Raw genomic sequence first — 16,443 nt, 5'->3', positions numbered from 1 at the left:
CCAATCCTAGATAAATCCTATCAATCCACTAATAAATGTTTCTTGGCCCTTGATTAACCTCTTGAAAAGTCTATAAATTGAAGGCCTTTCATCCCATTTTGGAATCTTTCATCATCATAGTCTTATGCTATTAGTTTACCTATCATATCAATCTTAGTTTCTTGCTACTAGCTTGATGAGCAACCACATTCAATATAAAAACATACCATATTTGATCATTTTGAGGCTTGCATGTATTTGGTTTGAATTAGCTTAGATTTGATGCTAGTTTCAATTATCGTTTGCATGTAATACATAATTTTTTTATTTATTTACCTAGATTTATATATTTTTTCTTATTTTCCTCTCATTTATATACATGATTGTATATATAAAAACTAAAAAGAAACCAATATATATTAAAAAAAAGGAAGCATATTTTTTATTTGATGCTATTTTCAATAGTATTATTTATGTCAATATGCCCTTGGTTTATTGGTGAAGTTGAAGTCTATAAAATGAATATAAATATTTTCAGAATCAACCTTTTTTTTTATCATCATTTAAGATTACACATATGATTCATCATTAAAATAAATTTTTGTATATCTAAAAATACAAACAATTGATACAATTATATATGACATATTTTTATCCTCACAATAAATTCTATTGTTATAAAATATAATAATTCAAACATCACATCTATAAATATATTTTATATTCCATATTTACATTTTTGTACTAGTTTATTTTGTATTTTATAACATGGAAATATCGAAATTTTTTTTCCGAAACGTTACATTATTTGTCGACATGCCCTGCAGGGCGGCTGCAACTACAATCGTTTGCCAAATTCTTCTATTTGTATGTTTTAGGGGATGACAAAAAGCAATGACGAGATAGTAACTTGAAAATTCCAATCAACAATGAAATTGTGTAGTATTATTTATTTATAAGAGAATTTAGTTTATCTCATAATGGATTATGATTAGGGTTTTCTCAACGCTGAGAAGAATTGTCTTCGTCTATAAGATTAGATATAAGGAGCAACGGGAACATGCCAAACGCTCTGTATTAAACAGCTAATTATGCCTTGGCAGGTGAGTAGACCATCAATAATGGCGTTAGAAGCAGTTTCTATTATTGTTCTCGCTGTAACAGTGGCTGCCCTTTTGCTAATTGCAAATTCTCTCAGAAGTAGAAAGAATAAGACGGTAGAGGCAAAGCCACCCCATCCTCCATTGTGGCCAATACTTGGGCATATTCCTCTTCTAAGCAGAAGCAAACAACCCATTCATAGACTTCTATCCTCTCTGTCACAGCGCTATGGACCCATCATGCATCTCCAACTTGGCTTCCGTCCAGTTTTGGTTATCTCCTCTTCAGATCTCGCAAAAGAATGTCTGACAACAAATGACAAAGCCTTTGCATCTCGCCCACTTATGTCTGTAGGAAAGCATATTGGGTATAACTTCAAAATGTTGGGTTTGGCTCCTTACGGTTCCTACTGGCGAAACATCAGAAAACTTTGCAGGCTCCAGCTCTTTACTGCACACAGAATTGAATCCTTCAGGTACATCCGGGAAGAGGAGATTTCCAGTCTCATCTGTTCGCTGTTCGAGAGTTGGGAGCGAGACATCTGTCAAGTGAACGTCAAATCAAGGCTCTCTGATCTCACATGTAATATCATGATGCGAATCGTTGCTAGCAAGAGATTCTCTCCAGATCTCAATCCTCAAGATTTCCAAGAAGTGCAGTACTTTAAGGATATAATGGAAGAAACTATTTTGTTTCTTGGAACATTTGATATTGCTCATTACCTGCCGTTTCTTAAATGGTTTGATCCACAGGGAATAGTGTCGGCTATGAAGAATTTTCAGAAGAAAAGAGAGGTGTTTATGAATAAATTGCTCCATGATCACCGAGAAAAGAGAGGGGTGCATGCTCGAGACTTAATTGATGTTCTCATCTCTACAACAGAGAACGATGAAATTCAGTCAGACAATAACGACGACGTGGTGAAAGCCACCGCTTTAGTATGTTTCTTTATCACTTTCTGCTACATAATTTGTAATGTCTGCAAAATCTTCTCATCATATTTTGTATTAAATAGTAGGTGTCGTGTGGTCAAGGTATAGATAGTTTGAGTGGATACCCTATCTCCTTTGTGGTCAAGGAACTGATTCTTTAAGTAGAAATTCAGTTTCTTCATACAGCCCATACAGTGAGCATAACAACCCCAATTTTTTTTTCACAAAATACAGGCTTTTTAAGCTCTTACCATCAAGATTTGACGTTTGTTTTGCAGGCCATGATAATCGCAGGTGCTGAAACAACCGCTGTGACGATCGAGTGGGCATTGTCAGCCCTGATGCAGCACCCGGACGTTTTGTGCAAAGCCCAACAAGAGCTGGACATGCATGTCGGACGGGACCGATTAATGGAGGAATCAGATGTGCACAAGCTGAAATATTTGCAGGCAATTGTGAAAGAAACTCTTAGGCTTTATCCAGCGGCACCTCTTATGGTCCCTCATGAATCTCGCGAGGACTCCACTGTTGGAGGATATCACATTCCCGCAGGAACACAACTGTTAGTGAATCTGTGGGCAATTCAGAGGGACGGGGCCGTGTGGGAGCGCCCCACGGAATTTGATCCTGAACGTTTTCTCAAGAGCGGTAAAGAGATTGATGTGAAAGGGCAAGACTTTGAATTGATTCCGTTTGGTTCAGGGAGAAGAATGTGCCCGGGCATGCCTTTGGCAATGATTGTGATCCACCATACATTGGGGCGGCTGCTTCAGAGCTTCGAGTGGTTTACTCCAGAGAGCACAGTAATTGACATGACAGAGGGGCTTGGGTTTACAATACCCAAATTAATTCCATTGGAGGCCATCATTAAACCTCGCCTTCCCCTCCATCTCTACTGATATGTCAGATTACTCTCAGAACAAAGAGTTTGTCATCCACCATAGGATTTACTAGAAATTGTTTTTGAGGTGCGAAAACTTCGCCTGTTGTGTCCTAAGTCTTGTTATTAGATTTATAATCTTGCCACTCACCTTTGTTTACTGCTGCATTACCAGTATAAATATGAATGTCGGTAGATTGTGTAATATAAAAATTATCATTTTAAGAGCGGTGTGTGAAAATTGTGATTAGTCTTATTGAGTCAAATCATAAAGCATGAGATTGTGATCATGTCTTGTGTGAATTTGGTAAAATGAATGTCTTTTAACTTTTAGTTGAAAAAGTTTCAGTCTAAAGACTGTGCTCCAGTAGTCTAAAGACTATGCTCATGTATTAGATAGGTACACAACTTTGTGTATGATAGAAAATTTTTCATAAAAAGGAAAAAATAAAATTTATTGGTTAAGCTTCATGCATAGTAATATTTTTATTATTTTCTGAAAAACAAAATAATATCGGTCAAAATGGACAAAGCAAATATATGAAAAAAATATGATTAAAACAATCTATTGTTTAAATTATTTTATATATGTATATTAATTGAATTTAGACAATATATCTAAAGATGAATCCCAGGGAATTTAATTTACAACAAACATAGTTTATTAAAATAGGAGACTTGTATATTTTATTAAATTCGTGGTTTCAATTTGTGTGATTATTGTTAGAACTTCCTCTATTTAACTAGACAGTGGAGAGCACGCCTGGAATTTGATGGTCACCCCTACCTGTCATATGAATTTTTTATGACGGTTTAGTCATTTCAATGTCTTTCATTTGACGTTTTAAGAAAAATATTAACTTCAAAAAATATAAAAGTAGAAGATTGAAGCAATGAAAATCAATGCACGTCTTTTTTGGGAAGAAATGAAAATCATTATCTTAATGAGAAAATAATGATAAATTAGTAATATATGCAAAAATCTTAAATTTAATAAATAAGTTTCTAAATTAATACACTAATATATATTATATATTAACACTAAATGATAATCAATTAATAATTACTAATTTAGTAATAATAAACATTTAAAATTCAAATTTATATATATTATGACAAGTTTCTAAATTCATATATAAAAAAATAGAATATATATTGAAAAAATCCATATTAAAATATTTTATCAATTATATTCTATCATTTTAATTATGACAAGTTTCTAAATTCATATGAAAAAATAGAACTATTCTAAAAAACCATATTAAAATATTATAAAATTAGAAACAACTACATCCTTCCATATTCTAAATCCTTCCATTTCAAAATATTCTAAATAAATTTGTATTTTTATAATAAACATTCTAAACTAATATATATATATATATATATATATATATATATATATATATATATATATATATATATATATATATATATATATATATATATATATATATATATAACCTAATATATTTTTTTATGGTTTATTTATAATTTGAAGTGTCATCTATACGGTTTTAGAAAAAAAAATAGCATGTCAATGCATATGTTCTACTAATTTTTTAAGTTGTCAAATACGGTTCAAAAGTGAAAAAAATGGCCATTCTGCATATCAAATTCCAGGCCTGGTGAAGAGAATCCTTGCCAACAAGTCAATTGAAAAATCTATTTGACATAATCAACTTTTAAAAGTGATAACTATTCATAGGTTCTTTGCACTTTAAAAAATGAAAATAGTTGGATTTTATTGGAAGAGCTTTTCTAGAAAGAAATATTTTGATGTAGGTTCATTAATTGCTTTGAATTCATCCATTCTTTGCTATTTTGTTTTGTTTTAAAACAAAAATGTTAGAATATAATCTTGAATTTTAATCAGTTCTAATTTTTTTTTTGTTAGCTCTCAAATATTAATCAACTCTTAAATTTATTCATTGTTTTCTTCTATAGTTTTTTCCCACAAAATTTAAGCTAAATTTATTATATGGTGAAATCTATCATTAGAGGTTTTTTTTAATGGAAATCAAATCTCTATGAACAACGTTTTATTGAAACTGACATATTTCTTGATACATCTTTTTAAAAATTTGATAATTTTAACTATGTAATTGAAGATAATTGATTCAAAATGGTATGAACACTCATCTTCTTTTCCTTAACTATTGTTTTATCTAGTCAATACATATTTTCTAGATGTTGTGAATTTAAGTTGTGTTTGGATTTTTTATTTGAGGTATGTTTGAAGTCATGTGTAGAGAATAAAGTAGATTTTTACTATCTATTTTATGGTGTATTTTATTTATTGTGTTTAATTTTAGGTTTCACTTGAAGAGCCTATTTTTTATGTTGCTAGAATACATCCTTATGTATGTAATTTATTAGCATTTTTTGTTTCTTTCTGGACTATGTAGAGTGACTTCTACACCTTTCACCTCAAGAATCATTTTTTTTTTTTAATAATTATTTTTTATTTCCATTTCATAATGCATTTTACTTTTTCTATCTTTTGCAGTTTTCACCAAAAGAACCTACTTGTGATAATTTGACCTACTGCAGAGGTCTAAGATAATCTACACATTGAACTTTTATGTGCATGAAAGTGAATGGGAATCTTCCCACAAATAAAAAAAAATACCACATTTCAAACACCACTCCCATGACTTGCACAAGGTGGAAGAAATAAAGGGGGCACCAAATGGATCTCCCACACACCCTGGATTATCCGCAACCTTCATAGGAAGAGGAAAGGACTCAAGGTGAATTTGTACATGCTAATAGAGAATTTGATGTGCCTACATGCAAGCTAATTTCTTGAAATAGAAATCCATGACCTAGAAATGCCAAACATAGAGAAACTTGCCACCTCAACACACATTGCATAGAGAGAAGCATAAATGAAATGTTGATCACCTTCTAATAGGTCACAATCTTTTATACTCCTTTAAATAATCTTATACTTAGAGATGTAAAAATAGAAGAAACCAAACAGCGTACAAAACAAACTACCAAATTGCATGCAAGCACTATTTTCAAATAAATAATACAAAAAAATTATTAGTTTGTCAATTAATTTTTAGTATAATACCATGTTATAATAAGATCTTTTATAGAATAGAAAAAATTGGTGGGTCAAAGTGATAAAAAATAACATGATCTATAAATTATCATAAAATAAAAAATAATATTAGAAAGAGAATAACATAGAAAGATTAAATAACTCATAATAGATGTACATATATATAGTACAATGAAAGAAATCACCACCTAGAAAAGTGGTATATAAAAATTCATGCAAGAAAAAGGAAAACCTAACAAATCTTATCTCTAGAAAAGAAAAAATCCATACGAAAGAATTACCAAGGAATTAATGATATTGGACTTCAATAGAACTTATGAATTAAATTAGTGATCCATTTATATGCTAAAGGTTAAATTTGGTTGCCTTGGGCAACTTCACCAAATTTTATGACCATTTTTTAAATGCTATCAATCCTAACATAAATGCTTAGTAATGATAGACAACTTCTTTGAAAAGGGTTGTTTTCATGAGTTTAAGACTTTCATAATCCACATGACAATACATCACATTGGGAAACTCATAACAACCCACAAGATCATTGAATCCTAGAAAGTAATGGTAAATAAATCAATATATTGGTTGAACAAGGTAGTACACTCTAGCATCTAGGTATGGGTGTCATTATGACCTCAAACAAAAGTTGCAATATAGTAGAATTATTAGTAGAATTTACAAAATAAATGCAAACATGTCAAGGTGGAAAATTAAACACTTGGGAAGGCGTATGTTCATTTTCCAAGTTACCCAATCTATTAGGTGCACATTATTCTAGGGTAGTCTCTAAAGAGTTTTAAGAACAAACCATTGTTGAACTATGACCAGTTAGTTATCTTATCTCATTTTTTTCAGAAATAATTCATATAGACCTACAAATGGATAATAAATACCTCAAATATCTCAATTTTGGTCAACTTAACCCTATTTTATTATGGAAACATTGAACTCACTTAATGCATGACATTAATACTTGATCAAAATTAATTTATGAATAATAAAAGAAGAATTGGGATAAATTCATTTACCTTAGCATTGCAGTCCACTTCTGCAAGTTTCAAGGCCATTCCGAAGCAATGGAAGAGAATAAAGACTAAACAACGTACATAGAGACACATACCAACAATTGATTGCATTTTCTTGAAATTTTCTGTAGCCCAACATATCTATTATATATATTTTTCAGTTTAATTTTATATTTCCTCTATTCCTTTTTCTGATTTAAAACCCTTATAAAAAATTGGTGAAGCCCTTCTACCCATACATTTCTCTATTTTTCTTCTCTACCTGCCTCTACAACTCCACCGAACCCTAGTCAACTCGAATGACATCATAATCCTTGCTTGTTCTCCTCACATTTTTGTCTTCTTTCTTTCATATGGTTTTCCTATCTTCTCATTCCCTCCTTTTTTTTCTCTTCTCTTCACACCACTCTCCCTTCTCAATTCTTTTCTCTCCTTTTAAGTCCAGTAGAGAGACCTTCACCTATTTTAAGTCTCACATTAAGGCACAATCAATGACAATGTGGGAAATGATTATTTTATGGAATTTTGCTTTTCCACTTAGTCATAACTTCAATGCCTTCGTGTTTGCCATTTCTCTCTGTATTTTGTTCTTTCTTTATGTTTTTCTTCTTTATTTCTTGCATCTGTTTAGATTTTTCGAACCCTTCACTCTCTGCAATGACTGCCTATTGTAGGATACGCACCTAATGGATTTCTTGTAAAGGTTTTTGAAACTTTTAAGGTAATGAAAATGGTAGGCATAAATTTAAAATCTTCGCCTTCATTGCACTGTTTCTTTTTTGCACCAGGAATGCCTCTTAATGAGGTCGATGTGAAAGATCAAGATCCGTGTGCCCAGTTTACCGTCATCCTGCAAATCTCTATTTAAGATGGGGTTACCATGCCTACTTTATGGCACGAACATCCCCTTTCTCGTCTCCTACACCACATCGTGAATGAATGCCTCAATGGATGGCCATACGTTCTTCTTTTGCATGACTTATTTTGGTTTACCTATTCCTGTGAATGATCAAGGAAGTGACAGGGGCACCATTCCTCATAATAGTGTAATATCTCATTAACATTATTTCATTTTTTATTATTTTTTCTACACCCACAAGATCCAACTTTTGAACATAATTTTTAGTTCCTACCAAACCAAGATACTATTGTATCCATTCAATTTATATTTAATTAGTTTAACTAATTATTTAAAAAATTATAGAATTTTGAGCCAAAATTCTATAATTTATCTTTATAATTTAAAAATATCATTTTTTATTAATTATACTAAATAAAAAAATTCAATTTTCCAAAACAAATCACAAATTTACACATCTAATTCAAATAAACAAACTGTACAATAACATCATGATGGAACGTGCACATTAGTTTATAATTTTAACAGAACACTCTAAGAACATAATTTTTTGATTTCACCATCTACCGTCTTTAATATTTATATGGCTACTAATTGTGTAGAAAAACATTAAGGCCTAAAATTATAAAACTAATAGCAAGACTTAGAACACTGGCTTTAAAACCGATCTTTTGTACAGTCTGATAGCGATGTGTTAGTCAATCACAACCATTTATTACAAAATAGACAGTGTAAAACACGCCACTAAGATGCATGTTAGTCAATCCATTCTACCGTTTTGAAAACAGAATAGATGCGTCCCAACACTAACACCGGAAGATCTCACACCTTAAAAGGGAAAGTCTGTTCTCTACCATCGTATTATCTCTAATTCTGAGAGAATTTGCAATTAGAAAAAGGGTAGCCACTGTTACAGCAAGAACAATAATATAAACTGCTTCTAACGCCATTATTGACAGTCTACTCTCATGCCAAGGCATGCTTAATGAGTTAATACAGAGCGCTTCTAATTTCATAGGACACAATAATTCTTTTGAGAGTTTAGCTACACCATTACCACAATCCATTATGAGATAAACTCAATTGTGTTATAAAATATACCATTTCATTTATATATATTTATAGATGTGATATATTTAGATTATTATATTTTATAGCAATATAATTTATTGTCGTACATAAAAATGTCATTTATGATTTTATCAATTGTTTGTAGTTTTTGATATACAAATAAATAATAATATACCATTTCATTTATACAATATAAAATATATTTATAGATGTGATATATTTGGATTATTATATTTTATAATTACATAATTTATTATGGTAGATAAAAACATGTCATTTATGATTTTATCAATTGTTTATTTTTTTGATATACAAAAATTCATTTTGATGATGAATGATATTTGTAATTAAAGCTATGAGATTTCTACAATCCATTTGTATTCTAATGTATTTTTTTGGATTTGATTGTGTGTATTTATTTCCATCAATGTTTCGAATCACACTCCGTGATTCATCATCGGGATGAAAAGAATTCCAAAGACATGAAAGATGTTGAGTTGTAGATTTGAGACAGAATATAAAGAGGAGTGGGGTAGGGGAGGGCATGAGGAACAAGGAAAAAGGAAAAGAAAATAGATGACCTAAAGGATGGGTGACCAAAAAACCCCTAAGAATAACCACCCAAAGAAAAGAAAAAGGAAAGCCAAGCAACACAAACAAACCACTTAAAAACAAAAAAGAATAAAAGAAAAAAAATATAAATAAATAAATAAATAAATAAATAAATAAATACACACACACACACACAGATATATATATATATATATATATATATATATATATATATATATAGACAAATACATATATGTATATAAACATGTACATCTACCAATAGACACACACACACACACACTTATTTTGATTTATTTTCTTGTATTCTTTTTTGTTTTTAAGTGGTTTGTTTGTGTTGCTTGGATTTCCTTTTTCTTTTCTTTGTGTGGTTGTTCCTAGGGGTTTTTTGGTCACCCATCCTTTAGGTGGTCTTTTTTCTTTTCCTTTTTACTTGTTCCTTGTGCCCTGCCCTACCCCACTCCTCTTTATATTCTGTCTCAAATCTGCAACTCAACATCTTTCATGTCTTTGAAATTCTTTTCATTTTGATGAGGAATCACAGAGTGTGATTCGAAACGTCGATGGAAAAAAATACACACAATCGAATCCAGAAAAATACATTAGGATATTTGTAATCTTAAATATTGATAAAAAAGGAGGCTTATTCTAAATAATACCAGTATTCATTTTATAGATTATATGAAATTGATTTGTATTAGTATTTTATTTTTGAAGAAATATTTCATTTTTAAATATATTGTTGTATATATATTAATTAAAATTCATCAAAATTAGTATAAACTTTTTCAATACATCTATATAAAAACCACCAAAAATAAGTTCTTGAATTACTTTAAACATTCAAGAGTTACTTTATTCTAGTTTTAAAATTTAAAAAATGTTGGTTGGTTTTTGTCCTTATATACATGGTCAAAACAATCACCTATTTAAATGAAATGTGAATAAAAAAATTACATAAATCTAGGGAAACTAAATAAATAATTTGTGTATTGCATGCTAACAATATTATTGAAAATAGGAGATTGTTTTGAAGAATTCGGCCTCCCATACAGGAGGAAAATGATTGACGCAAAGCAAAGCACAAGAGACATGCAATGTCTCCCTCTGCTATGATGGAGGCCCATGACTCAACATTCAAACCTATTCCGGATTCTAGTACTCCGACCTTTATTAAGGATTCTAACAAAAAATAATAATTTTCTAACAAAGTCATTAGACCATCCCTTTGTGTCTTTGGCGGGTGGTTGCTTGTTTTTTATTCTCTGACTTTGTCTTTGGTTTTTGTGTGGCCGTCTGGGGGTTCCTTGTTGGTGTTGATGTTTTTTGTTTTTTGACAAGGTGTGCATTCCTCATGCACCTTAGGTGTTGCTGATTAGTAGTCATGTAAAGGTTTGAGCCTACCCCACTTTTTATTAATCATAAAAATATTATGAAAATAGCATCAAATCAAAATTAATTGAAACCATATATATGCAATCCTTAAAATGATCAAACATGATGTGTTTTTTGAGTGAATGTGTTTTCTAATCAAACTAGCAACATGATAGTAAGATTGATATGATAGATAAACTAATAGCATAAGATTATGATGATGAAATATTTCAAAATGAAATGAGAGGCCTTTAATTTATAGACTTTTCAAAAGGGGAATCAACAATCAAGATGCATTGATTAATGGATTGCTAGGACTGAATGAGGATTATTGATTGGATTGGAGTTATAGTCACATGACAAGTGTCCTATGAGGTGTAAGAGATAGGTCTAAGGAATGGGGTGCCCACAATTGATGAGAGCTCTCAAACAACAGTGACTGAATAAATGTTAATAGAAGATTAATTGGAAAAGGTTGTTAGGAGGATCCATGGTAGAAATTAGACGTGCCAAATAATAGATGGATAAGATTTGGTAGGATTAGTTTAAAAAATATCTTGGAAGGAAAGTCAAGGTTTTTTTTTCTAGAAAAGGAAAATTTTCTTTCTAAAGAAGGAAAGGTTTTATTTCTAGAATAGGTAAGATTTTTCTTGTTATAGATTTCTATAATGAGGAAGATGAATTTAAAAATTAATATTTATTTAAAAAGAAATAAAGATTCTTGTCACATGTCAGAATGATTAGGGAATTTCAAGTATATATTAATCATTTGATTTAGTTCAAGATTTTGGTGATAAGGTTGAATTAAAAATAATAAATAAATGTTATTTAATTCATCAAGGGCTAGAATAATATGGAATCAAGTGTTTTCAAGTATATCCTAATTTTTTTATATAGGTATTTACCTCCTTTTTGATATAAAATCATGATGTTTTAGTAAAAAAGATTAAGACATAGTAGGTAGAAAAGGACGAGCACTAGTTGCATGATACTATAGTTGCTAATAGGATGACGAAGAATAACAAAGATGATGTTTTGCATGCCCTCTCAAGAGGATATATAGGTTCAAGTAACACGTGTGCTCTCAAAATGGATGGTTGAGTTAGAGGATAAAGAAGGAAAGGAAAAAATATAGAATGATGGATGGGAGCTAGGGATATGCATAGGATGGATAAAAGTCATGTTGTAAAAATATAAGAGATCTACATTTGATATTGTACTTGATATTATGCACCAAGGTATAAGAAAAAAATGTGACAATGTGACAAGCATGTGACAAAAAATATCAAATATACACATATCTTATGACACCATCATATGGAGTACCATGACTCCCTTATCAAAATATGGTGCAAAGAAAATACAAATGATCACAATGATAATACACACAAGAAACAACAAAGCATACAAAAAAATATCGAAACAAACTAAGACTATACTCCAAGTGAAGATAAAATTTGATTGATTGATTGATTGATTTATAATGACGATGATAGAAAAAATAATGATAAAAATAATACATGTCATGAGGATTTTGTTGTTAATGATAAGAAAAATTTGAGTATTAGGAATAATGTATCCCTATGATGATAATTTAATTAAAATAGAACAAAGGATTATTGACCAATTTGGATCAAATTTGACAAATATTTTTGGATGATGATTCAAATTATATTAGATGTATGGAGTTAGGATAAACACATAGTAACATGATTGGACATTTTTAGGATAAAGGAATGTATAATAACTAATGACAAGGGAGAACCAAGGCTTTGAAAAATATGGAGGGATATAAGGATTACCTAGATAGAAGATAGAGGGATTGAATGATATTTTTTGATGGGAAATTGTAATGGTGAGGAAAAGTTAGGGTTTCACCAATTAAGATAATAAAACCGCTAATGTTACTTAAGTGGCCATTACATTAAAATGGGGAGGTAAATCAATAGATCTAGATACAATTCAATTGGGAAAAAGAGTCGAGAATACATAATCAAATTTACTAATTTGTTGTCTCCCCCTGATGAGTTAAAATTTAGATTTAAATTGTAGGGTTTAGGATGAAGCAATGGGTAATTAAAATGATATAGTGAAAATATACTACTATAGGTATCAGAGAAAGGCACAAATAAGGATTTGAGATAAAGAACATAATTAGAACCTATTATTTAAAGTTCGAGCTAATTTTTCGAGACCACAAAGGTGGCTCACTTTGGTCCTCTAGCTCTAAGACATACAAGTAGGATATATTCTAGATTAGGTACATGAACTAGATTCATTGTCAAAAGATTAGACAAAATTTGAACTTGTTCATCATCATCAAATCTATAAAAATATTTAATTATAGCTCTTGAGTCAATTCCCTACACACAGAAAGAGAGGAAACATATTATGGATAGGAGTTTTCCTTTGGTTAAATCTCATTTGAGGAATTAACTTTGAAATAGAAATGATCATTGTAATGGAAATTGTAGCAAGATGCCTTTGTTTTGAGGGAAAGACTAGATCTGAAATTAAATGCTTGTAATTGAAATGTATACATTGATGAGTCTTTCTTGAATCCTTACACAAGGGTTTTAGGATGTCATGTAGAATGTCTTCATAGAAGGTTGATCATAGATGCCATTTTGAATATTTATAGATGTGATATATTTGGATTATTATATTTTATAGCAATATAATTTATTGTGGTAGATAAAAATATGTGATTTATGATTTTATCAATTGTTTGTATTTTTAGATATACAAATAAATAATTATATACCATTTTATTTATATAATATAAAATATGTTTATAGATGTGATATATTTGGACTATTATATTTTATTGTAATATAATTTATTGTGATAGATAAAAACATGCCATTTATGATTTTAAAAATTGTTTGTATTTTTTGATATACAAAAATTCATTTTGATGATGACTGATATTTGTAATCTTAAATCTTGATAAAAAAAGAGGCTGATTCTAAATAATAGCAATATTCATTTTGTAGAATATATGGAATTGATTTGTAGTAGTATTTATTTTTCAAGAAATATTTCATTTTAAATATATTATTGTAAATATATTAATTGAATTTCATCAAAACTAGTATAATTTTTTTGAAAACATCTATGTAAAAACAACCCAAAATATCGCCTTAAATTACTTTATACATTCAAGCATTACTTTATGATAGTTTTAAAATTTTAAGAAATACTGGTTAGTTTTTAGTGTTTATATACACAATCAAAACAATCACCTATTTAAATGAGAAGAAAATAAAAAAATTATATAATCTATGGAAATTAAATAAATAATTTGTGTATTACATGCTAATAATATTATTAAAAATAGGAGACGGCTTTGAAGATTTTGGCCTCCTTATAAGCTATACAGAACATAATTGATCACAAGAAATTAGTGTGGATGAGACATGCAATGTCTCACTCTACTATGATGGAGGCCCATGAATCAACGGTCAAAGCTATTTCAGAGTCTTAGCACTTTGACCTCTATTAAGGATTCTGACAAAAAAAGTTATTTTTTTGACAAAGTCATTGGTTTGTGTAAAGATTAGCAAGAGGGTAATGCCTCCACCCAATAGACCATCCCTTTGTGTCTTTGGCGGGTGGCTGGTTGGTTTTTATTCCCTAGTTTTGTCTTTGGTTTTTTATGTAGTTGTCTGGTGGATACTCATTGGTGCTGATGTGTTTTGATTTTTTACTCGGTATGCATTCCTCATGCACCCTAGGTGTTCTTAATTAGTGCTAATTTAAAGGTTCAGGAATATCTTGATTTTTATTAATCATAACAATGTTATTAAAAATAACATCAAAACAAAACTAATCCAAACCATATACACACATCGTCAAAATGATCAAACATGATGTGTTTTTTGACTGAATGTATTTTCTCATGAAACTAGCAACATGACAGTAAGATTGATATGATAGATAAACTAATAGCATAAGATTATGATGATGAAATATTCCAAAATGGAATGAGAGGCCTTTGATTTATAGACTTTTCAAAAGGGAAATCGAGAGCCAAGATGCATTGATTAATGGACTAATAGGACTGATTGACGATTATGAATTGGATTGGAATTATAATCATGTGACAATTTTCCCATGAGGTGTAGGAGATAGTTCTAAGGAATTGAGTGCTCATGATTGATGAGAGGTGTAAAACAAGAGGGATTGAAAAAATATTAAAATGAGATTAAGTGGAAAATGTTATTAAGAGGATCCATGACAAAAATTAGACCTACAAAATAAGAGATGGATAATATTTTGTGGGATTAGTTTAAAAGGTATCTTGGAAGGAAAGTCAAGATTTGGTTTCTAAAAGAGTAAATTTTCTATTTCAAAACAATGAAAGGTTTTCTTTCTAGAATAGGCAAGATTTTTCTTGTTATAGATTTCTAGAATGAGGAATAGGAATTTTAAAATTAGGATTTATTTGAAAAAAAAAATTATTGTCACATGTCAACATGATTAGGGAATTATCCTAAAATAATTAATCAAGTATATATTAATCATTTGATTTAATTGGATATTTTGGCACACTTGATAAGGTTGAATTAATTAAATAAACAAATATTATTTAATTCATTAAGAGCTAGAATAAGATGAAATGAAGTGCGTTCAAGTATATGATAACTTTGTTATGCAGGTTTTTGCCCCCTTTTTGATATAACATCATGGTGTTTTAGTAAAAAGGATTAAAACATAGTAGGTAGAAAAGGATGAGGAGTAATGGCATGATACTATAGTCACTAATAGGGTGAGGAAGAATAATAAATATGGTGTTTGGTGTGCCCTCTCAAGAGGATATGTAAGTTCAATGAATATGTGTGTTCTGTCAAAATAGATGGGAGAGTTAGAGGATAAAAAAGGAAAAGAAAAAATATAGAAGAAAGGAGATGCATAGGATGAATAAAAATCAAGTTGTAGAAATTTATAAAATATACATTTAATATTGCACTTGATCTTATGCACCAAGGAAAAAGGAAACAATGTGACAAAAAATATACACATATGCCTTATGACACCATCATATGGAACACAATGATGCCCCTATCAAAATATGGTACAAATAAAATATAAATGAACACAATGATAACATACACAAGAAACAAACTAAAAATAAAACCAAGTGAAGATAAAAATTGATTCATTGATTGATAATGATGATGATAGAACAAATATTGATAAAAATAATACATATCCCAAGGATTGTGTTGTAATGATAAGAATAATATTAGCAGTAGGAATAATGTATCCTTATGATGATAATTTGATTAAAATGGATCAATGGATTATGACTAATTTGGCTCAAATTTGATACATATTTTTTGATGACGAGTCAAATTGTATTAGATGTATGGAGCGAGGATAAATTTATTGTGATATAATTTCATGTTGTTAGTATAAATAACTAATGATAAGTGAGAACCAAGGCTTATTATAATACAAAGGGATAGAAGGATTACCTAGATAGAGGATAAAGAGATTGAATGAAAAATGTTGATGGGAAATTGTAATGGTGAGGAAAAGTTAGAGTTTCATCAATTTAGATAATAAAATTACTATTC

The 16,443-nt window shown here is 29.8% G+C and overlaps 1 protein-coding gene across 1 annotated transcript; it reads left to right on the top strand.

Annotated features, from left to right (window-relative positions):
- Positions 1–1,082: 1,082 nt before the first annotated feature.
- LOC131056034 (xanthotoxin 5-hydroxylase CYP82C2) lies at positions 1,083–3,071 on the top strand. The gene is made up of 2 exons (XM_057990343.2): positions 1,083–2,018; positions 2,291–3,071. Exons 1-2 carry the CDS (start codon positions 1,101–1,103, stop codon positions 2,909–2,911), a joined length of 1,539 nt encoding a protein of 512 aa, XP_057846326.2. The 5' UTR covers positions 1,083–1,100; the 3' UTR covers positions 2,912–3,071.
- Positions 3,072–16,443: the final 13,372 nt, after the last annotated feature.

Source organism: Cryptomeria japonica, chromosome 4 (genome assembly GCF_030272615.1).
Source record: "Cryptomeria japonica chromosome 4, Sugi_1.0, whole genome shotgun sequence".
Lineage (NCBI taxonomy): Eukaryota > Viridiplantae > Streptophyta > Pinopsida > Cupressales > Cupressaceae > Cryptomeria > Cryptomeria japonica.
The sequence above is the reverse complement of the archived record's forward strand: the minus strand, read 5'-3'. Positions and strand labels throughout refer to the sequence as shown.

Coding starts and splice junctions, on each gene's coding strand:
- LOC131056034 (XM_057990343.2), top strand. CDS start 1,101: ATGGCGTTAGAAGCAGTTTCTATTATTGTTCTCGCTGTAACAGTGGCT. Junction 2,019..2,290: donor TGGTGAAAGCCACCGCTTTA/GTATGTTTCTTT, acceptor TTTGTTTTGCAG/GCCATGATAATCGCAGGTGC.